General features: G+C 44.0%; 1 protein-coding gene across 1 annotated transcript in view; it reads right to left on the bottom strand.

Moving 5' to 3' along the window:
- Window positions 1-22,792, bottom strand: part of LOC124775780 (venom carboxylesterase-6-like) — a 46,376-nt gene extending 23,584 nt beyond the window's left edge. Inside the window, exons 1-3 of the mRNA XM_047250609.1 lie at window positions 22,678-22,792; window positions 16,046-16,231; window positions 4,920-5,119 (exon numbers count right to left, since the gene is read on the bottom strand). Coding sequence (XP_047106565.1) covers window positions 4,920-5,119; window positions 16,046-16,231; window positions 22,678-22,792 — 501 coding nt within the window. The remainder of the gene's footprint in view (window positions 1-4,919; window positions 5,120-16,045; window positions 16,232-22,677) is intronic.
- Between the last annotated feature and the right edge of the window lie 1,856 nt (window positions 22,793-24,648).

The following is a 24,648-nucleotide window of genomic DNA, read 5'->3' as shown; positions in this document are numbered from 1 at the left end:
GTCATAGAATCTGCACTAGTGCCATAATATATTTTTGTACACTGTGTTCGGCGCACATCACTCAGAATTAGATCAAAAGTCACCTGACCGTAAATAACTACAGGCTACTATACTCGTCATTTATTAACAAAATGTTGCACAAAGTGTGAGCGCACCTTGCTTTACGTCTGTTCAGCTCAGCTTACACTGTGTGAACAAAAATTGCGTTACACCTACACTTGTTATTTATTTTAAAACGACTGAAATTGAGACGGCAGCAGAGATAAAATTGCTGAAGGGGACGCCTAATCGATAGTAAAAAAGTATTTGACGAGAAAAATAAAGACGAAAACTGTACATAGCACAAAAAAACTAAACGGAAAAAATTACTGTGCAACAAAGAGAGGAGCAGTTTATAACAAGTCACTGGAGTAATTAACCATAAACTGGGCAAATGCTACGTTGTCCAGGCCGAGTTTCCGGACTTCGGCAGTCAGACACTGCTGTGGCGGCCGCTGTAGCACCTCTTGTGTTCCTATCGTCGTTTGGGATCTTTACTTCATAGACTGGCGTGGACAAGGAACGACCTAAAACTTTACAGCACAGCTCGCTTGAAGTCAGTAGGAGACAGTCGTGCACAGTCGCTTTTAAGTCCAAATCCTAAGCGTTCTTCTTAACTGCCAACAATACTCAACGTATAATATTCTTCTTGGATGTGCAGCCAGATAATGTTCTCACCTTGACATAATATTTCAATGGACCAACTGGTCGTCGTCTTTAGGTGAGTATGCTGATGCAGAATCTCACCGGAACTGAGTTTCCAACAGAATCGGCAGCTCCTTTGTACACCACAGCCGGCTCATCGCTCGTGCATGAGCAGCAGCGCTGCTGCACTGGAACGCAAGTGAAGTGTACGTGTGAATTCTAAGGGACCAAACTATTGAGGTCATCGGTCCCTAGACTTACACACTACTTAAACTAACTTAAGCTAAGTTACTCTAAGGACAAAACACACACCCATGTCCAAGGGAGGACTCGAACCTCCGGCGGGAGGGGCCGCGCAATCCGTGACATGGCTCCTCAAAACGAGCGGCCACTCCGCGCGGCTCACAAGTGAAGTACCAGTGCACTGGTGGAAGAAATGAGCTAAACCACACATCGTTAGCAGAACACTAATTAAAAGAATCCACTGCTCGAAATGTAGACCGCTGTTTAATAGAAGATGAAATCGGATTCCTCATCTTACTTACGGGGAAATCTATATTCCTAATAATAATATTATGCCACTGTGGATCTCGCTGACTGGAGTAAATGAACGTGACAGTGGTTTGCGGATAGTTTGGCCAATATAAGCCATCCCACAATGACAAGGAATTTTGTATACGCCCAGTTTCCTCAGTGGCAAGACATTCTTTACTGGTCCAATACTTGCTCTAATATTGGCCAGTGGCATAAATACACTTTTGATGTCATGTCTCTTTAAAATTCTTGAAATTTTCACGGAAATGCTACCAGCCAAATGTAAAAAAACAACAGATCTGTAAGCATCCTCTGACGCTTTTCCCGGCAGTTCAGCCTGAAGAGCGCGACATACACCGAGGTGGCAAACGCACGAGATATCTCTTATTATGGCGTCGGACCTCCTTTTACCTGGCGTGGTGGAGCAATGCGACATGGCATCGACGTAACATGTCGTTGATAGTCCTCTGCCTCCATAATTGCGAAAGTGATGCCGCTGCAGGATTTTTGTGCACAACCTCTAGCTTACGTCCTATTAATGTTCGATGAGATTCATGTCAGGTGATCTGGGTAGGCAAATCATTCGCACGAAATGTCCAGAATGTTCTTCAAACCAATCGCGAACAACTGCAGCCCAGCGACATGGCGCATTATCATCCATAAAAATTCCGTTGTTTAATGGATGCAGATGATCTCCAAGTAGCAGAACATCATTTCTAGTCAATGGTCGGTTCAATTGGACAAGAGAACCCAGTCCATTCCATGTAAACACAGCCCACACCATCATGAAGCCAACACTAGCGCATTGCCTTGTAAACAACCTGGATCCATGTCTTCGTGGGGTCTGCGTTATCCTCGAATCCTATCATAAGCTCTTACAAAATGAAGTCAGGACTCATCTGAGCAGGTTACGGCTTTGCGATCGTCTAAGATCAAACCGGTACGGTCACGAGCAAAAGACGGGCGCTGCAGGTGATGTGCTGGCAGCAAAGACACTCGAGTGTTATCTGCTGTCATAGCCCATTAACGCCAGATTTCGCCTCACTGTTCGTCGTACGTCTCACTTTGATATATACGGCTATTTCAAGCACTATTGCTTGTCTGTTAGCACTGAGAACTCCACACCTACAGCACTGCTCTCGGTGGTTAGAAGAAGGCCGTCGACCACTACGTTGCCCGTGATGAGGGGTAATTCCTGAAATTTGGTATTCTCGGCGCACTTTTGCCACTGTGGATCTCGGAATATTGAATTCCCTAATTTTTTCCGAAATGGAACGACCCATGCGTCTAGCTCCAACAACCATTCCACGTTCAAAGTCTGTTAAAACCCATCGCGCGCGACGGTTAGATCAGAAACCTTTTCACATGAAACACCTGAGTACAAATGACAGTTTCGCCAATACACTGGCCTTTTATACTCTGTGATACTACTGCCGTCTGTGTATGATGATGTCACTATCCCGTGACTTTTAACACCTCACTGTATTTGTTGGGCAGTATAAACATTTTGCTTAAAAACGACTTTAAGTCGGTCCAATTCCCGTATCAGTATGCGAAGGTTCACGATATACACTATGCCCCAAAGTCCCAGCTCCATTTCTGTGAACCAAAACATCAAGAAAAGGAAGTTTGTCATCGTTTTCAACTTCCATTGTAAACTTGACACTAGGATGGAGACTATTAAAATGATCAAAAGTAATATACATTTCTTAAGTGGGTGACGACGACTCCGTGACGTTCGTTTCAATGCGGATGCACTAATATAGTACGAACTCATAAGGGAATCAATAATTTGTAGGTAGGGAGTCAATGGACGAGGGTCACGCGTGCGATCAATTGAGGATCTGGGTCAGACAAAAAGTGTATCCTGATGGCCAAGATGGTTCAGGTAACCTTCCTAGAGAAATGGTTCATCCAGTCTCGAGTCCCTGTTCGGCATAAGTTCGCCACTGTTAATGCACTGTGCGGCTGGAAGTCACGATATTCCACTAATCCTTTTCATTTACTTCCCCACCATTTATTTCATATAAATTGAGGCGTGCTGTTCCCCTGAGTACAGTGTGGGCAAGACTGTAATCCTTTTCACGAAAGTGATTACTTCTTGGGGTGAGATGAGTGATGTTAAGAACTGTTAAGCATTTCCCTCAGTAGCACGCGGAGCTTTTATTATAAGCTTTTGAAATGCGTATCCTACTTACCCAGGTGGTTCCACAATCACAAACCGTAAGCTATGATAAGGGGATCACATACCGTGGAACTATTCTGATGGAAATCTGGGCTTGAGTCAAAGGTTTCTGAGTTAACTGCCCCTCTTCCTGTGCACAAACTATGTATATGCTCATGATTTCCTTAGTTTCCATAGTCCACTATACAATAGACTTCTATAAAACAGCTGACGTGAAGCACTAGTAATTCCTGGACTGAGAGCCGGTACCGAAAAAAGGGAAAATCTCATTTGCGAGCGTAATTTTTAAAGAAATTTTCGTCATGCAACAAATTTGCTGTCTAAGAATCCCCTGAAATACAACTCATCTGTTGGATGATTACTCAAGACTTGTTCCAAAACTGCATTGCAAGATCAGTAAGATTTTATCTTACTTACGCTGTGTTTGTGCAAGTTGCTCGAGGTCAGTGACACCAGACATGTAAGGAACCAGACTGTATCGGCCTTCAGCTACCAGAGTCCACGGTTCTTCCGTCAAAAACGCACCATCGTGTTCTGGTTCAGCATTGGGTACCCACACACAGGCGAACAAGGTCTTGCTATCCTGTCATAGAACGTTGGCTGTTCTTTATTCAATGATATTACAACGTAATTAGTAAGATTAAGTTGTAACATACCATCAGCTCAAAGCATCGACGCAACCTTAAACAGAAGTATGTAATTTCGATGCACAGTCAAACTATTAGAATACATTTATCTGCCTCAGTTTGCTATGCGTTCGAAATAATTTTGGCTATGTTTGATCAGCAGTAGATTGACTTGGTGGAATCAGTTATTTCCCAGAACTGTAGCTTGGTTTGATACATTTGTGTTAGTGTTTGAATGTTAATCATATGAGCATACTGAAAAATAGGTATTAGTGACTTGTTCGTTACTTCGTCCCTGCTCAGTGTAGAGAGAAGATACGCAATAACCAAAGTGTATACATGTACGTAATATACAGTGCGTCCATCAATTATCGAGCATATCATATTTATACATAAAAGGCAAAAATTCAACAGAAAAGATGATTCCTAATGCTCGTCAGCATATGAAAAAGTTTGTGTCTGTGCGATCGGTAATGCTGACAACTGTCACGAAATTCGAAAAGACAGAAAAATTGACACCATCCAAGAGAAAACAATGTGCGTGCCCTAAATGTTGCGCTGTAGTTACTCTATGGCATGTTTCTAAATCTAGCGTATGGAATTTCTGCTTTACTGTTTCAATGAAACAGTATATTGTGGATGTGAAATTTCTTTTATGCCGGAATCTGTTCTTTGTCAAGTCTGTGGACGTTAAACTAATGCATACACTGAATTAACAAAAGAAACCGTAGTGCAGCATTTCCAGTGCTTAGATGGCTGTACGGGCACGTTCCGAAAGCCAATAAACTAAAAAATAGTGATTTCTATCAGATACACAATTAATTTTAGTATTAGATAATAAAGTTAAGACACTCTTGAAGTAAATAAACGCAAACAAGCCAGATACATACCTCCTCAGATAACGCACTGGATGCGTCCAGCACTAGTGTGTTTGCATCCACTGTCTTCAGAAAATTTACAAGGTCGCTGGAACTTGTTCCTGTATATCCTAGAGTTCCCGCAAACCGTACCGCTCTATCGGTTGCATTTCTAGAGAATGCCCAAGGGTTCAATGCTGATCCGCTCATTGCTATTGCATTCTTAAATAGACCTGGAAGGTAATTTAAGATCGTGAGTAGTAAAAATGGTTACACGATGCTATCGGAAACATGCAGTCAATTTTCAATGAAATACATATATACATTTTACAAAAATTGGATACACGTGTACATCTATGTACGTATTTATCTATGCCCGAATTCACTCTGCAGTGGAGGGTGCGCTGATATGAAACTTTTGTGGCAGATTAAAACTGTGTACCGGACCGAGACTCGAACTCGGGACCTTTTGCCTTTCGCGAGCAAGTGCTCTACCATTTGAGCTACCCAAGCACAACTCACGGCACATCCTCACACCTTTACTTCCGCCAGTACCTCGTCTCCTACCTTCCAAACTTTACAGAAGTTCTCCTGTGAACCTTGCAGGACTAGCACTCCTGAAAGAAAGGATATTGCGAAGATATTGCAGATCGTAGAGCATTTGCCCGTGAAAGGCAAAAGGTTCCAAGTTCGAGTCTCGGTCCAGCACACAGTTTTAATCTGCTGGGAAAGTTTCTTTATCTATCTATGCTCCACGTATCCTCCTAAATCAATCCATCGATTTCAACCAGACTTGGTACTTGCATCAATTAGTATTTGGAAATCACCACTGTGAGTATAAGAACCACCTACCTATCAAAGTGTGGTGATTGGAGTGAAAAATCGGTGCAGTCCATGACGCGTGAATATCTATACTTTAGTCATCCAGTATTTCAGAATGAGAGCGCTTAGAGACTTGCAATAAACTTTAAGCGTAATTTCTGATCTTTGCGAATCTGTTTCTTGCTGGCGTCCCCCGCAAAATGATGAAAATAAGTAAGTTTATAACTTATTAAATTTTCGCTGTTCGTGTAGTAAAATTGGCGTATGAATCACGACCTTCTAATTTATTACTTCTTTACTACTGGCTGTATTCGCAACACATTTTGCTGGCAGAATTTACCTACATCACCGGATGTACCTTAAAAATTATCACTGTGCAGCACATAGTTCAGGCAACAGGACGTCATATACATTGAGCTGCGTGAAAATGAAATTCACTAGGATTAACGTAATACGGTAGAGAGAGAAGGGGGGAAGAGGAGATGGACAGACATCAATGGTCACAGATAGATGGGAGGAGGTGCTGCATAGAGAGAGGGGAAGGAAAGTTGATAAAGAGTGCAGAAGGGAAGAGATGGATAGAAAACGGAAAGAGGAGGAGTTGAACAGAGGCAGGGGAGGAAGAATAGTCAGAGAGAGGGAGGAGGAGAAGATGAACAGAGAGGGAGGAGGAGGAAATGGACAGAGAAAAGGAAGAGCGGGAGGTAGACAGATAAATGAGAGAGGAGGAGATGGACAGAGAGTGGTTAAAGGAGGAGATGGACTACTCGAAGATTAGAATAAATACATACCTGGGCAATATCGAGTACTCAGCTAGTTACACTATTACGGAAAAAGGAATCAAAACACCAAGCACGACATGTGCTACATAAACGAAAGTTTGGTGAGCGTGTTACTACATGTGAAAAATGATGTCTACTCAGTTTTCTAATCAGTAGCGTGTTGTCTGTAGTTCAACCATGCCAGGACGGTCAATGCCGCCGTTCGATCGCGTCCGCATTGTTACTTTGTGCCTGGAAGGGTTCTCAACAAGGGTAAAGTCCAGGCGTATCTGAGTGAACCAAAGCGATGTTGTTCAGACATGGAGGAGATACAGATAGACAGGGACTGTCGATGACATGCCTCGCTCAAGCCGCCCAAGGGCTACTACTGCAGTGGATGACCGCTACCTACGGATTATGGGTCAGAGGAAACCTGAAAGCAACGCCACCATATTGAGAAAGCTTTTCGTGCAGCGCCAGGACGTCGTGTTACGACACAAACTGTACTGAATAGGCTGCGTGATGCGCAACTTCACTCCCGACGTACATGGCAAGGGCCATCTTAGCAACCAAGACACCATGCAGCGCGGTACAGATGGGCCCAACAACATGCCGCATGGACCGCTCAGGATTGTCATCACGTTCTTTTCACCGATGAGTGTCGCATATGCCTCCAACCAGACAATCGTCGGAGACGCGTTTGGAGGCATCCAGGTCAGGCTGAACGCCTTAGACAAACTGTCCAGCGAGTACACCAAGGTGGAGGTTCTCTGATATTTTGGGGTGGCATTATGTGCGGCTGACCTACGCCGCTGGTGGTTATGGAAGGCGCCGTAACGGCTGTACGATACGTGAATGCCATCCTCGACTGACAGTACAACCATGTTGACAGCATACTGGCGAGGCATTCGTCTTCATGGATGACAATTCGCGCACACATCGTGCACATCTTGTGAATGACTTCCTTCAGGATAACGACATCGCTCAATTAGAGTGGCCAGCACGTTCTCCGGACATGAACCCTATCGAATATGCTTGGGATAGATTGAAAAGGCCTGTTTATGGATGACGTGACCCACCAACCACTCTAACGGATCTACGCCGAATCGCCGTTGAGGTGTGGGACAATCTGGACCAACAGTGTCTTGATGAACTTGTGGATGGTGTGCCACAACGAATACAGGCCTGCATCAATGCAAGAGGACGTGCTGCTGGGTATTAGAGGTACCGGTGTGTAGAGCAGTCCCGACCTCCACCTCTGAAGGTCTCGCTGTTTGGTGGTAAAACATGTAATGTGTGGTGTTAATGAGCAATAAAAAGGATGATGCTAATGTTGATCTCTGTTCCAATTTTCTGTACAAGTTGCCGAACTCTCGGAACCGAAGTGGTACAAAACTTTCATTGATGTTTGTATTAAAGCAATGAGTGAAAACAAGAAAGTCATTAACAAATTTTTCAGGGTCGCTTTTACTGGACAGACTTGGCACAGGTGGGATATCGAAGAATCGGCGACTTTACTGACGCCTGGATCAGCTTTAGGGACGGCGACGTGTGAATTTGACGGTAGGCAGGTTCCAGCTGATGGACGTTGATATTCAGTGGCGTGCGGCTTATGCGGCGACTTCCCCTTATTTGTCTCGGACAGACTGAGCGGCAATGTTGTTGACAGTTGCCGACAGTGAATGGTCTCTCCTGTGTATAGGCCAGGCACGATTAGGGCGGCTGTCTTGTGGCAGTCAGTCCGTAGTCTTTGCGTCCACCACAGCTACGAGGGAATCCTCCTCTGGCCAAGATTTATGTAGCCGAATAACACAGGTGGCACTTACTGAATCGGAGGCAAAACTCTATTCGGCGTTGAGAATTAAATTTCAAATGTAGCATCAGATGGGAAATAGAAGACTGAGCTAAGAAAAAATTACAGAATAGCGGTCGAGTGCTTGTGGTATGAGCACTGGACAGTAAGCGAAATCCTCAGATTCTGGAAAGGGAGCTATATTTATAAGTGGGAGCTTATCAGAAATTTGAGAATAATCAGAGCGTAGGCACTTAGTTGCAGAGACAAGCAGAAAGTTAAGTTACATCCATTATCTAGATCAGAAAATCAATAAGTAACTGCAGAAGTTGGGAGGACTAGCTTCAGAAGAGCCCAAGATAAGCCCAGCACACCAGGAGAAACAGAGTGAAGATCATGAGCCCACAGAATCCCCTCTCCAGGCTCCATGCTCCTGGTTTTGTTGTCCATCTCCCCTCTTCTGTGCTGCCAGAGTACTAAAGTTAAGTATCTTGTCTTATCATTGGCTGACAAAACATTAGTGCCAGTCAAGAGGAGATGCTTAATTGGTCGCCCGGTTGCTCTCGCTTCCACGTTCCAGGACGCTGAATTTCTGTTATGTACACGCTCCGAGGAATCATTCTCACGGTCCCGAAAGATTTAAGGTCGGGGGTTGTTTATAAACAAGTTCAACTCTGTATGTCATCCGTATGTAGCTGCGAGCGCTTCTTGTGTGTTTGTCTCACGTGTGCAGCTGTTACAGCGAAGCAGTTTCCTTCTCTGGTCCCGGAAGCACGCTGTTCAGGAGGTCCCTTCTGATAACTGTGGGCCATTGACAACAAAGCGTAGCGGGATGTACCCTCCTCCAGATTTATTCTGCGTTGTCTCCCTCTCGGCCGCTGAAGAGGCTGGGCCGCACCAGTAAACAGTTACGTGGTTTCTTCTGTGTGTGGGGGCCGGCTGGTGTCGGCGGCAACAGGTCAGTCTGTTTCATTCACCACAATAGCAGTTCAGATACAGACTGCTGTAGTGCTGACCATCGATGAAGTCTGTCGTTTCAAGTCAACAATTGTGATGCTGCACTACCTACTCTACGTTACAAATCTGTTGCAAGGATTGAAAGCGTTGCTTATGTTTATGTGTTTTTCTCCAGTAAAAGTGATAAAATAACGAGCTTATTTCATCATAGATGATAATAGTACATAAAAAACATACTTATTTTCTCCTCGTGGTTTCAGTTTTATAATATGCTCACGAGAAGTTTTAGAAAGAAATAATCTCTCGTGTGTCTGTAGATTTCACGAATTCCATGTCCTTTACCTGACGTCAGAGTTGGACGTGTATAATTCAGCTTCAAATAGCTGAACATCCAATGCAAAGGGAATTCCCGACATAAAAAGGGAGTATGGGAGAAGCAATGATTGTTCTGCAGCTGTGTACTGGATAAACCCACAAACTCGAGCACATATCTAAAGCGGGTGGCAGAAGGCACGGGCCCGACCAAGGTACACTTCAGCAGAAGATGATCAAGTTATCGACCTTACACTCTGAGCCGCACAAACAGCAGCAAGCAAATACTAGAATTAGGCTTTCATATTTTTATTGAGGCAGTATTGTCCCAGTAACAAACTTAATTTGAGGAGAGGGGAGGACTGCATAGGTGGTAGTGCAGCTGCTGGTAAAGTCCTGCAGGTCGACGAGCCTTCACAGAGGTACCAGGAGAACAGTGCCAAACCACGTACCATTTCTCCTTCACCCGGTCGTGATATTTCATTTCCTCGTTCGTCGGGTGGGCAGAGCTCTAAGCTCTAGGAGGGTGGTCTGGTTATGACACAGCAATTCGAAGATTTGCCCGGTGTTCTAGAGTGAGAGTTGAATCGTTGGGACAGCTCCCAAACATTTGTAAAATTTATTCTTTCGGCTCAAGATGACAGTCAGATGCCTCAGACAAATAATAGGTCTGGTTCATCACGGAAACAAAAATTGCTGTGGAAAAGGACTATGTTTATAATATCGTAAATCATGCAGAGTTTTGGCAGGAAAGGGCAAGGAGAGGGATTTCATTTACCGTCCATAGGAAGTGTAGGAGCGATATCAAGTTATAGCATGAAACTGGTGAGAGTATTATGACTGCGTAAATCTCAAAATTTTCGTTGCCATGGCTTAGGCACCTGCAAATGACGCTGAAAGTAAAGGCAAATATGAGTTTTATGAAAAATTGACAAGTTTTTTTGTCTGTCTATGTGGACGATTGCTTCCAGAAATATCAGGTCAATAATAATTTATGTTATTTAAACTAAAAATTATGGCATAATGTCAAATGATGTTAGTGTCTATAAGGGTGGAGGATGTGGTTCAAACTGTAGTGACGTAACAAGACTGTTACGCCACTTGAGGTAGCCGATAGAAAGGCACGCGTACACACACGCCGACGGGCGTGAATTCTGGAACAGGATAACTATTGAATGGTAGCAAGAAAAGTACGTAGCTGCTTTATACTTAACTTTAATGTTTCCTTGTGATACATCTCTCTTGACTATACAAATGCGACTCGTAAGATACATGCACTGTTACAATTGGCGCCTTGCTAGGTCGTAGCCATGGACTTAGCAGAAGGCTATTCTAACTGCCTCTCGGCAAATGAGAGGAAGGCTTCGTCCGTATTGTCGCTAGCAATGTCGTCCGTACAACTGGGGCGAGTGCTCTATCGTATCTCGAGACCTGCCTTGTGGTGGCGCTAGGTCTGCGATCACACAGTGGCGACACGCGGGTCCGACATGTACTAAATGGACCGCGGCCGATTTAAGCTACCACCTAGCAAGTGTGGTGTCTGGCGGTGACACCACACAAACTACTTCTTGTTAGGCGCAGAGATGACAGGTAACATCCAAGTGGCAAACACAAATTAAAAAGGCAAATATTCCCACGATGAGATTGGACTCTACGAAATACAGTGCAGACAGTTTATAACAAGAGTCTGTGCAACTTCTTTGTAAACTATCATTAGCGATCAAATTAAGATACTCAGAAGGAGAGCCGAAGCAACTGCAAAGTACAAAAATGAAGCAGCGTTTGAAAAACAGGGAGAGTAAAAAGAAGGGAAGCAGGACCCAAAATGCTGGAATCAAAGCACCGAAGGAAAGATAATCCTAAAAACATGTTGTATAATGATTGATTGAGCAGAAAGACAAACATCGTAGAAAATTGTAAGTTGGAATGAATAGAGAATGTATTCGATTGACAGTTCCTTGTGATATCACGAAAACGCAAATTACCAACGAAATCGCCTCACGTTCGGCGCCAAAAATGTAGTGAATCGAGAATTATTTGATCATCTGAATAAAATGACATAAAGATTAGTAATTACATTGCCCCAGTTGGGCGTCAAAACGACAGAGTTCTTTAAAAACTCTGTGATGTGACATAGGATTGCGAATTACCCATTAGATCACCCAACCATGGGAGCCAATAATTAAATGACATGAATAATTTAGTTAATTCAAACAGAAAAAGGATATGACAACAGGGGACTGCTTTGCGAATGGAACAAATTAGTTATAGTGTAAAATCATGAACACTTGCGTTTGTTACAATACCTTTTACGCAAAAAAGAAACTACCAATCTCAGGGACGATTTGACTGGGCATGGACACGACCCACTTGTGAAGGGGAGTGAGAGGGGAATGAATTACCTCACCATTCTTCATAGTCATGAGTCGGTACGATGCATCGCTTTGGAGCTGTGCAGCGCGAGTCGGCCGCTGTCTTTGGTGTCCCAGGACTATGAAGCGAGGACCCGGAACGGTGTCCTCGCTGACAGGTCGCCGTGTATTGCCGTTGCCGAAGTAGCGTTATCGTGATCTCGGAAAGTGGATGTCGGCAATGGATGGAAGAGCTGCCATGTCCTGTCGCTTTCGCGCTGTCACACCGACTCCTTCTTCACTCCAGATTCATCTCTGAGCTCAACGACTGCTCGAAATTTTCCTCTTCTCGACGTTGACGCTGGCGGAAGAAATTTGGAATGCCGTCCAATAACTGATCGCCGTTTCATGACCACACCACACGGTGCAAGGTGGAAATTCTCTCTGTCTTGTGTGGACTGGTCTGTGACTCAGAAATTGGCGTCATTATCACGATTTCACTGTCAAGGCTGTTCCCAGTTTTGGTCACCCATTATTTCACTGCTCTTCTCCACTCCTAAGTTGCTGCGAAAGCAGCCAGACAACACTTCTTTGTAATGGGCCTCTCTGCGTGAGGCTTGACAATCTCATGTCTGTGCTTCATCTAAGAATCTGCTGGCGTTCGTAATTCATAAGTAACGCCCTTTTTGTCCAAAAGATATCTTTTTAACAAGGTCGACTGCTTACGTAGTTATCTAGTGCCACGCGCCTTCCTGTGCGCATTATTGGAGCTGTGTGTCGGCATTCCCTTTCAGTTCCTGTGAGGTGCTGGAATTCTCGACCCGTTCTCACTTTTTAAGGCAGATAAAAACGACTGCTCTCAGCAAGAAGATTCACTTGCCTTCACATGTGCATTCGTGACGCTTTTGTGTCTATGGTCCGTCCCACTGCCTGCAGGGGACCACCAGTTTTTGGCAAGCTTCTCTTTGTCCGCGATACTCTCCGCAAAGTGTCCATTCTTAAGCGAAGCTAGGGAATTATTCTGCCTACCTCACTGTGTGATAGCAGAATGTCTCCAATGCCCGCATCTTGAGCGCTCGTCACATGGGGTCCGCCACTCTTCTTGTCCTGGGCCGCTGGCACTTTGAGTCGGCGAGAATGGCCCACCGGCGAAGGTATCACACAGCTCCTTGTCACGAGTCCTAAGCCTTTAGTACAGAAGGTTGAGTCATCGAAAAGTGACCCATCTATGCCCAGTTGACTTGTCACTCACGCACTTCGAAAACGAAAATAGTAACACTAACATCTGTCGGTGATATTACGTTTTCAGTTGTGCTTCAGTGTGTTAAGCCCAGTCGACTATTTACACAGTTGATTGTCCTTGATAAACAGATACAAAACGTGCACAAATAAACAAAGATGGAAACAACTAAACAGTATATGAGGAACCAAATCAATTTGAACATGGAGATAACGTCACAAATGTATATAAGACACGTGGAGATAATCATGTAACTAAGAAATCTGAAATTAAATATAAATCATACACAGTAATACTGTTCATTACGGAGATATGTCACGAACACACATACAAGACACATAGGGCTAAGACATATGAAATAAAAATGAACTTTACACTGCAATAATGTTTATCAAAGTCTTATACGTCACAAATGCCAACATGAAGACACATAAGACACTAAGAATTAAGACGTGTGACACACAAGGTGACCTTACATATTAGTAATGTTCGTCAACGAGCTCTTTCAAATGGGTAAAAAATGGGTGTCGGATTAGACGCTTGGTCACACGAAACAAGTTTTCGGTGACATACATTGTTCGTCTGTCAAGGGCCAAGAAGGATAGGACCGATCTTAGCCTACCGTTAACTTCTAACATTTAATATAATCTTATACTCTAAGTTTAATGGTATCAGTTTTGCTATCCGTGTGAACAGATTTGAATTTCAACAATAATGAAAACAAAAAATTATGTGTGTACTTAACTTTGTACACTTAAGAGATTTCAACCTTCCCTTAAATTCTAACACGCAAAATAATGCTAAGATGTGTCAATCGGCGTTTCATGCGTTACTTTGTAAAGTTGAAATATCTTTACCGCCGACCGCAATATATTAGTGGTGCGTCTCTGTATGCTGTGGTGTGTGTCTATAAGCTGCAACAGAAATGTCATTAGCTATTGTTGCGTGCTTGGTTTTCACCATTCACGCTAGCATCAGTCCATGGAACACTTCACATGGTAATACGATAGAGCTTGGACCCATCACACTGAATGACTTCCATGTAAATAGCAATGTGTTTGCGTGAGCCGCATTATACTCCTGCGCAATGGGAAGTCTCATGTTATCGAATGTGGGCGACTCCTCTCAGCCTCGCCCTGCAGGTTGCGATGGCATATGGAACCAATGCTCACACGCATGTGACTGTGGTATTACCTCTCCACATGCACACCAGGTGCCCCCCAATCCTGGCACAAGCAGATAACGTCTCATGCTCACACGCATGTGACCGTGGTATCACTTCTCCACATGCACACCAGGTGTCCCACAATGCAGGCACAAGCAAATAACGTCTCACGCTCACACGCATGTGACCGTGGTATCACCTCTCCACATGCACACCAGGTGTCCCACAATCCAGGCACAAACAAATAACGTCTGTCTATGGAGAATAAATACATAGTTCCATCCGAACAGGCCATGGAACACGCATAGGTACCTACCAAATGCTGTGTCACCCTCAGGTCATAGGCGTCACTGGAAGCAGGTATGGAGGGGCATGTGGTCAGCACACCGCTCTCCCAGGTCTGCTGCTTCTCAACCAAGTAGTTCCTCACTTTGCCTCACGTGGGCTGAGAGCACTCCGCTTGCCAACAACGCTCAGCAGTTCCGGTCGATCACCCATCCAAGTGCTAGCCAAACCGCCCGATAGCTCTTATCTTTGGTGCTCTAATGGGAAACGGCGTTACCACGGCAGCAACGCTCTTGGCTCATGTAGTAATTACTACGACAGAAAATCTGTTCACGAAATACAACGTGTCGTTAACACTTATATTCTATTGTCTGTAACGCTACTGCTGAATACTGTTCTGCTGAGCCACATACACTCTTAGCCTGCGGGTGTTAAATATCTTTGTCTCCGTGCAGGGTCGTTTTAATGTAAAGAACGAAGGTATGTGTAAAAGACCGAGTGTGTTGCCGAACTGGAAGTCTTAGGCAGACACGTTGCTGTCTTATTCACGCACGTTTCAATGTCGCAGATGCCTCCACCCACGTTTAATGCGGCTGCAGGCCCATGACGTCCTTAGAGATAGGAGTGTAAGCAGTGCCCTAGGTTGCCAGGACGTCGTCCTGTTCCTCATTGTATTGCGAACTATCGTCTCGAAATGTGTGGGCAAAGGCCTCAAGGTGAATTTATTGACACCATTTATGGCACTCCTAAGGTCTTTTCGTGTCGATTCCGACAGGCAATGTGTCTGAAATATTTTCGTCGGCCGCAAATATGAAAACTGTGTGATTTCAACGCTGGGCGTCGTCGTTCTGAAGTCAAAAGAAGGGCTGAAATTTGGGTAACAGGGGGTGTGACGACACTACCATCGTGTGACACGTCGACCGCAGCGTTGAGAAGAACTGTGGTGAAATTTGGTTCCAACGTGACGTCGTTAACCCATCCTACACCACAAATGAACATCTGAACTCTGGCCTTTTTTTCCGTATGTGTTGACACCTTGCTATTTGAGGCGTCGCCGACCCCTTGGCTGACGTCTCAGGGCGCCACACTTTCGCCTCATTACGGAGGAAGGTTTTAGGCACTTCTGAGCCAAATTTCAAACTTATGAGTTGCAACTAGTGACAGTTACGGAGTTTTAAAGAAATGGCCCATTAATATTTTAGCGCGGTGAATGTTTCAGACAGCCACAACCACGTCATTAGCATTTTGCCGAGAGCTAAATAAGAGTTTCCAAATTATGCATTTTTGTCAATTAGTGCCATGTGCTACAAATTTCATATTCATTGAAGGTGACTCCTTGATGCTGAAGTCTCCGTCTAATTATAATTAGTGAGACATTATTTCTGGGTATCTTACCTCCTGGACGCATCTGGAACTTTTTATCTGAACTGAAATTATTATTTTCATACAATATTAAAATCTTTAGTTCACTTACCTTTGCTCATTGGAGATAGGACGTGGTAATGAATGGAAGCCCCTCCAGCACTTTGGCCGAAGATAGTGACTTTGTCTGGGTCACCACCAAACGCTGCTATGTTCCTCTGCACCCAGCGAAGGGCCTCCACTTGATCCTTAAGGCCCATGTTCCCGGGGACGACGTCATCATTGGTGCTTAAGAAACCTAATGAACATTTTCCTTGTAACTTAAATAATGCAAGTGGAAACGCCTCAATTCGTGTATAGCGTAACTATATCAAACGACATGTTAAACTGATTAACGCACACTCAGAAGTCTGTAATTTACACTATGCTGTGTGGTTACAGTTTATTTAAGCTTTTCGGCTGAAGTTATATAGCCAGAATTTTACGTGAGACTTAAAACGAAACCAAATCACTTAATTGCACTACATTCCATGCAATGTAAACAGTTGCATTCACTATTATTACAAGCTATAGATCACTGTAGCGATAAAACATATGTAAGGTGGGCATGTCATTTTAATTTTTCTTTATCGATGTGTACATTGGAGAGAAAGTCATATTACAGTTAAATAACCTTTGGTCTTGTTGTGGCAGTCTTCGCTTCTGCACAGTCGGATACATTGTTAGTTGAGGTATGGTAGGTGATGGACGTATTCAGTGGTGTTGTGTTAACTTGTGATTGTATCCGTTAGATGAAGAAAAATTTATTGTAGAGGATGGATATTATAAATTCTCTGTTGACATTGTCACCCTTCCAAGTCATTGTTCTTTTTCTTAAGTAAAGTATTGTTCAGACCAACGTTACGTGTGAAGATCACATGAAATTTTACTCTGTCTTCTTAAATACATATTTCATTCTGATATAGTTCTCTTCGAATATCACTTCACAGGAGTAGTTACTCTCTCCACCCCACTGCTTAAAGACGGTTTATCATCACGCATTACTATATTGCACCATATGGTATGCAATAATTTGAATATTGTTCGGAAATTTTATTTAAAAATAGGAATGTAGCTTACGCGCTGCCTGCTTGCTGTTTGCTGTTGCACTTTCGAGAAATCTGCAACAATGTTGTCAAGACGCGAGATAAATGGAAATTTTAATTACGGTCAGATAATTGTTTTACTTCAGTTAGGGATTTGGTATAAAGAAAAGATGTATTCAGACCAGTTACAGTTCAGTTCGAATTAGTTTCTGTTTAGTCAAAGGGTAATATATGAATTTAAGTTGGATAACAGTTTGTGGGTTCATAGGTTTGGTAATAAGTAGACTTTTTATAGAGTGGGATGTAAATATGGCCTAGTTTCATGCGGAAATATATAGTGGGAGGTTACACATATATCGGGTAAACTGTCCGCTAGTCAAGAGTTCCCAAAAGTAAGCAAAGTTACAGGAATGATGTACACAGTGCGTCGTTCCTTTGGGAAGAAACGGAAAAATCTGCAGCTGACTGCGAGAGCGACATGGTGCTGTCACAGCTGGCTGTGATCGTCCCTTAGTCAATCACGGCCCTCACCGCCAGTGGTGCCATGATATGGAACTCCCGTCTCTGCATGGACTCTATGAGTAACCGTCTACCTTCTATATCTACAGCTGCTAACTTTCTGCGCTTTTATTAACCGTGTGCATCTCCTGTGTCATTGTATTTGACCCAAAAACTCGTGCTCGTAACTGCAAACTTCGACATTGGGGACGAATATTTTCGAACTTACAGTGCTTCGATATAGCAGGCAATATGGATCCACGGGTACGGATTTTTCGTCGAGCGAACGGTTGTATATGATTGTTAAGTATGGAGCTAATGCATCAGCATACTACGAAAGGAACCTAAGTGGTATACAGTCTGGACCAGAAGGCTTTCTTTTATTAAGTAATTTAATTTACTTCACTACTCCGAGGATATTTACTTCCACATTACTCATGTTGGCAGCTGTTCTCGATTGGAATTGTAGAATATTTACTTCTTCTTTTGTGAAGGCATTTAGAAAGGCTGTGTTTAGTAACTCTGCTTTGGTAGCACAGTCTTCGATAGTATCTCCATTGCTATCGCGCACAGAAGGCATTGATTGTTTCTCGCTGCTAACATACTTCACATACGACCAGAATATCTTTGGATTTTCTGCCAGGTTTCGAGACAGTTTCGTTGTGGAGCCTATTATAAGCATTTCGCATTGAAGTCCACGCTAAATTTCTAGCTTCTGTAAAAGATCGCCAATCTTCGGGATTTTGCGTCTGTTTAAATTTGGCATGTTTGTTCCGTTGTTTCTGCATCAGTGTTAAACCCGTTTTGTGTACCAAGGAGGATTAGCTCCACCGTTTGCTAATTTATTTGGTATAAATCTCGCAATTGCTGCCGATACTATTTCTCTGAATTCAAAGCCACATCTGGTCTACACTTATATTACTAATTTGGAATAAGTGGAGATTGTCTCTCAGAAAGGCACCATGTGAATATTTATCTGCTTTTTTGCATAGGTATATTTTTCGTTTATTTTTGGAGAATTTGGAGATTATAATATTCAGTCTTGCTACGACAACCCTGAGTTCTCTGATCCATGTATCGGTTTTGTTAACTCAGGATTATTTGTTGTTAAGAGTTCAAGTGTGTTTTCGCAACCGTTTACTATTCGCATGGGCTCATGAACTAACTGCTCGAAATAATTTTCAGAGAATGCGTTAAGCACAATTTCGGATGATGTTTTATGCGTACCTCCGGGATTAAACATGTATTTTAGCCAACATGTGGAGGTTAAATTAAAGTCACCACCAACTATAAACGTATGAGTCGGGTACGTGTTTGAAATGAATCTGAAGTTTTCTTTGAACCTTTCAGCAACTGTATCATCTGAATTGCGAGGTCGGTAAAAGGAACCAATTATTATTTTATTCTGGTTGCCAACAATGAACTCTGCCCATACTAATTCACAGGAAGAGTCTACTTCAATTTCGCGACAATTTAAACTACTTCTAACAGCAATAAACACGCCAACGCCAACCGTGTTTAGCCTAACCTTTCGGAACACCGTTAGGTTCTTCGCAAAAATTTCGACTGAACCTGTATCCGGCTTTAGCCATCTCTCAGTGCCTATAACTATTTGAGCATCAGTGCTTTCTATTAGCGCTTGGAGTTCTGGTACTTTCCCAACACAGCTACGACAATTTACAATTGTTATACCAGTGGTTCCTGTATCTACGTTCTTCCTGTGTTCGGCCTGCACCCTTTGTGACTGAGGCCCTTCTTGTGTTTTCCCGAGACCCTCTAACCTAAAAAAACCTCCCAGTCCACGTCACACAGCCCCTGCTATCCGTGTAGATGCCTCCTCCGAATAGTGGACACCTGACCTATTCAGCAGAACCCGAAACCCAACCACCATTTTGCGCAAGTCGAGGAATCTACAGCCTACACGATCGCAGAACCGTCTGAGCCTCTGATTCAGACCCTCCACTCGGCTCTGTACCAGATGTCCGCAATCGGTTCTGTCGACTATGCTGCAAATGGTCAGCTCTGCTTTCATCTTGTAAGCAAGACTGGCAGCCTTTACAACTTCTTAATTCCACCGGCTGACAGACCGTAAGCCATTGATCACGTTGCCTGGGTCGCGTTCTAGCCTCCCAGACAGAACAGAACAGTGGCTGCAACAGTGGGCGTTGTTCTTTTCAGCATGTATGTGATGTCATCTGTAAACCTAGCAGCGACCGCTCCAACGCCGATGATTTGTTCTAGCCTTCAGTAGGCCTGGATCCTGACTTTGACACCAAGGAGGTTCTGATTCATCAGCCCTTAACCGTGTTCCTTCAAACGTTGCATTGATTGCGGCCCAGATGAGAGCAGAGCCTACTCCCCTCACAGTTACCAAACTGATTAAGCGAGGGTGGTTTAGCATGTATCTGTGATGACACATAGTCTACTCAAAACGTTCTTTACTGTAAGGATCGGATCCTCCATCCCTTTTGCAAACAGAACACGAACGACCTGAGGTCGGTATTTCCCTGGCTCAGCACCCTAGAGTTTGGTTCAAATGGCTCTGAGCACTATGGGACTTAACATCTATGGTCATCAGTCCCCTAGAACTTAGAACTACTTAAACCTAACTAACCTAGGGACATCACACAACACCCAGTCATCACGAGGCAGAGAAAATCCCTGACCCCGCCGGGAATCGAATCCAGGAACCCGGGCCCGGGAAGCGAGAACGCTAACGCACGACCACGAGCTGCGGACACACCCTAGAGTACTTTTGCTCCTACACGCAGGTCACTGGTATGCTGTCATACATACTGATCAGCTGTGAACAAGGGCATCGAGAGCATGTACCGGTTCTGTACTGTATATGCCCAGCAGCAATCTGGCCACCCGAAGTTTTGTCTCAATAGGACCTGTCTAGCACTTGGGAGCGCCTCTACATGGACTTTGCTGGTCTTTTATTGCATCAGATGTGGCTTGTTGTGGTGGACACATGTTCTAAATTTCCATGTATCCACCCCATATGCTCCACCATGACAGTAAACCTGACCAACGCTCTTTCGCAAATCTTTGCCATCTATGGCCCATCGTCTACGATAGTGGCCCCAGTTCACCTCGTCCCATTTCTGTGAGCAGCAAGGGGAACAGCACCTTCTTATCACCCAATGAAATGGGAGGCAGAAAGCATGCTGTGCATCATCAAAGAGAAGATGGGGTCCCTGACAAAATCCACCTAATCGGAAGAAACTCTCTTCCTTTTCTTGGCCGCCTATAGGGAAACTCCAATTGTGGGGAAGGGATGGACGAATTACTCCATGGGCAGCCTCTTACGCTTCTCTCTCTGTTCTCGCCGCCGGACTCCCACCTGTCACAGTCTCCAGCTCTTCAACAGTACTGGACCGACGCCCTAGTATAGGAGTGATGATTTGGAGGCCTTCTGACCTGGGTCCTGACCATCATTTCAAGTCCACAAGGCTACTGGATCAGTGAGTGCTTGAGGCCTCCACAGAGGGTCACCTCTGGAGGTCCCACCAGAACCAGCCGCACCCCTGGACACTATTGGTCGTGGCCTTGTCAGCCATAGACACCTTTTGTATTCCATCAGAAACGCTAGACCCCCAGTGAATAGTCGGTGATGGACTGGGCTTTGGCACCCCAAACTTCTTCTGTAACAGCTCCAGAAGCCTTCTGTGAGTTTCGTGAAACCCCATTAGGTCTGAAGTCGTCAGGTGGAGATAATGCAGACCCTTCAGTGATGAAACACGATTCTACACTATCCCAGATGACCATCGCCGGCGAGTACAGTGGTGACCTAGGGAGAGTGCTGTTACACCTGGCGTCACGGTGTGAGGATTTTTCGTGTATGACTTCAGGTCACATCTGGTAGAGAATGAGGAAACAATGATGGCACAACAGAACGTCACTGACACCCTGCTTCCTCATGAATTGCCTCTCACGCGACGGTGTCGTCATGCCATCTGTCAACAGGGCAATGCTCGCCCACAAATGGATCGTGTCTCTATGAACTGTTAGCATGATGTTGATGTACTGCCATGCCAGCAAGATCTCAACCCAGTCCACATGCCAGGATCAAGTTGTGACCAAGTGGCCTCAGGAGAAGGCATATTGGCTTTACGACGCCGTTCCGATCCGAATCAGTTCATGCATCCAGGGCACATGATGTGCAACGTCACCCTACTGTTTCGTGAACTGATACTGTCAACTTCTATGTTAATGTGACTCGATTTTTTTTTGATCACCGAAGGGTGATTCACTCTTTGTGTCAGGCAGTATATTTATTCAACAGTTGCCGACACCACGTACCCGCAAATGAAGAATTTGATGTATTATTGAGGAAATATCACTATGCTGAAGAGGAGAGACGATTTAAGATATTTACGTTTGTCGAACCTCATCAAATAAAACCCACTCACAACAGAGAGGTAGTTCTATTCATGAAAATGTTTTTAGAACGGGTTGTATGGCCACACAGAAGCCAAAACTGACTGGTACGATCCGTGATACCATTTCGTTTTGCCCACCAATATTGTTGTCATTTGCATGGCTCTAAATCTCCTAAATCCTCTAGATATACTTCTTTATAACAATAATGTCTTACATCGCTTGAAAACGTTACATGATCTAAATAGTTTCAAAAGCCCGCATGACCTCAGTAGTTTTTAGCTACACTCCAAAATTGGTCAAGGAATTTAGAAAGTCTTTGGGAGTAATGGCTTAAATTACTACAGTTAGCATTCGTTATTTATGTACAGTTCTGTAGGAGGGTTTTGGATGTTTCAGACGCCGAACATCCTCCACATCTTATTATTTATTTTCCCTCCCCTTGCAAGTGACCACGAGTTCTAATGTATTAGGTAGCAGTCACCAAAACAGTGTAAATTTTTCTGTAGAACCTCACAGATTGTGCAAGAAAGTTAATACAAAAATTGCAAAGCAGTTACGGGTTCTAGATTTTTCTTACACTTATAATTGTAAACTCAACCTTGGAAACAGACAACAAAAAAAGAATATAGTAACAATTACATTAGCTTATAGACGACGAATTCAAGTAAAATGCTTGTCTTTAGATATAGAGATAGGACACTTGTAACTGGGCGGAAATTACTTATGGAACATCGCACGGTAATTTTTTGACTTCAGTAATATTCAAAATTATTACCAAGAAGTCCCAGCCGATAATTTATGCCAACGAATATGACGTCATTGTCCACAAAATAATCTGCTACCGTCGAACCAGATCCTCCTGTGAAACATCCGCCGTGGATCCAAACCATAACAGCTTTCAGGGTTCCACTTTGCGACGGTGTCTGTCGAAACGTTAGGTAACGATCATATCTCGTGAACACCAATATGTATAATGACTACTTCAAAAAATTTTTGTTTAACTGAGATATGGAGAAAATAATTTCTAGTTGAAATTATAAACTGACTGACCTTTTCTGCAATATAATACATACCCCTGGACCATAAACATTTAGGTAAAGACAGTCTTCGGCGCCAGATGTCGCCCCTCTTCGATACTGGGGACACTGCGACCCCACCGCCAGGGCGTCTCTAACCCCAGACCACGCTGCTTTCGTCACTGGTGGCTGTGAAGAGACATTGTTTCGTGATGTGTTAAACATTCAGATAGGACAGATTGAATTACACGAATACTTAAAGACGACTATCGAAATTACAAGGCAGTCCTAACGTGAGAAGTTCACGTATGAGATTGTCTGAAGTCTGGATTTAGTTAACTCAACTAAAAATATATGAGTAATGGTACCAGAACCTGGGGTAGTTGTTTCGAATTCCTATTATAGAAGAATAAACATTGTTAGTCTGTAAAACGTATGGTCACGAATCCTGGCAGTGTTCTTTGTTTCATCATCAACCTTGAAGTCGAAGTATTTCCCCACGTAAACAAAATTATCGCATAATAAGAGGGAGAGCGTCCAGGAGATGGTGATGAAACTCATGTGACAGACACTACAAAAAAGGCGTTGTGTAACACAGGAGGTTTTAACGTTATAGTATTTCCGAAAGCAATCGTTCGTGGAAAAGCTACTTCTCCCCATAACTCCCGAAATAACTATGACGCGAAATTCTGAGAAATCTTCTCCCATACTAAACTTAGCGACGGTCAATCCTGCATAAGAAGCAAGCTTTCAACTAATCTGTCTTCTTTGCCATCAGTAGAGAAAAACAAAAAATTAAGAGGCAGCCAGGTGGAGGGTAAACAAGTACAGTTCCATTCCTAAACAACGGCGAGACTATGATTATTCAGTTTTTCTCAGCGTATTTCTTGCTCGAACAGTCCACGGGTGCACTGTCGGTCCATAGTGCCCAATGGGCACAATTTTTCGGCGATCAGACATGTCCCCGTCGTCAGGTGCGCTGACGAACTCAGCTCCTAAGGCCGGGCGGCCGTCTTAAATCCCCTCCTCCTGCGAGGCGTTCTCTACGCGTCCCGCGCCAGCTGGCGCGCGTCGGCGTTCGCTGAGACGCTGGCGTCGGCGTCTGTGGTGGTGTCGGTGTAATTGCTTCGTCCGCCCTGGTCGCTCGTTCGTTTTCTTTTCTGTGTGTCTTTTTAGTTAGACTCAATACTGATTCCCATGCCTTGCTGAGGTTATAGCCGCAATCTTGGTTGATGAGTTCGTCAATGGTACGAATTTCGATAGCAACGACGCTGTCCCAGTATTTAGATGTCTGTTCCAAAACCCTGGTATGCTGGTAGTCCATTTCGTGATTTTAACTGCGCTCTGCGACCGCTGATTTGTTGGGGTACGTAAGTCGAGTGTGCCTCTGATGTTCTCGGCAACGATCTTCGATGGTGCACACTGTCTGTCCAGTGTAAGTCTTCCCACACTGGCACGGAATGTAGTATATGCCGGCCTTCTGCAATCCGAGATCGTCTTTCACACTTCCCAATAATGCTTGTGTTTTATTGGGTGGGCAAAAGACAGTCCCTACTCTGTGTTTCCTCAATATTCGTCCTATTTTCCCCGATAATGCACCAGTATACAGTATATAGGCAGTGGGTATCTCTTCCTCCGTAACTTCTTCTGTCTCCACACGCTGTAGACGTGGGGCAGACAGCGCGTCTGATCTGCCATTCTGAGCACTCGTTTTGCCGAAATACAATTTT

Source organism: Schistocerca piceifrons, chromosome 2 (assembly GCF_021461385.2).
Source record: "Schistocerca piceifrons isolate TAMUIC-IGC-003096 chromosome 2, iqSchPice1.1, whole genome shotgun sequence".
Classification (NCBI taxonomy): domain Eukaryota; kingdom Metazoa; phylum Arthropoda; class Insecta; order Orthoptera; family Acrididae; genus Schistocerca; species Schistocerca piceifrons.
This window is presented reverse-complemented; position numbering and strand designations above follow the sequence as displayed.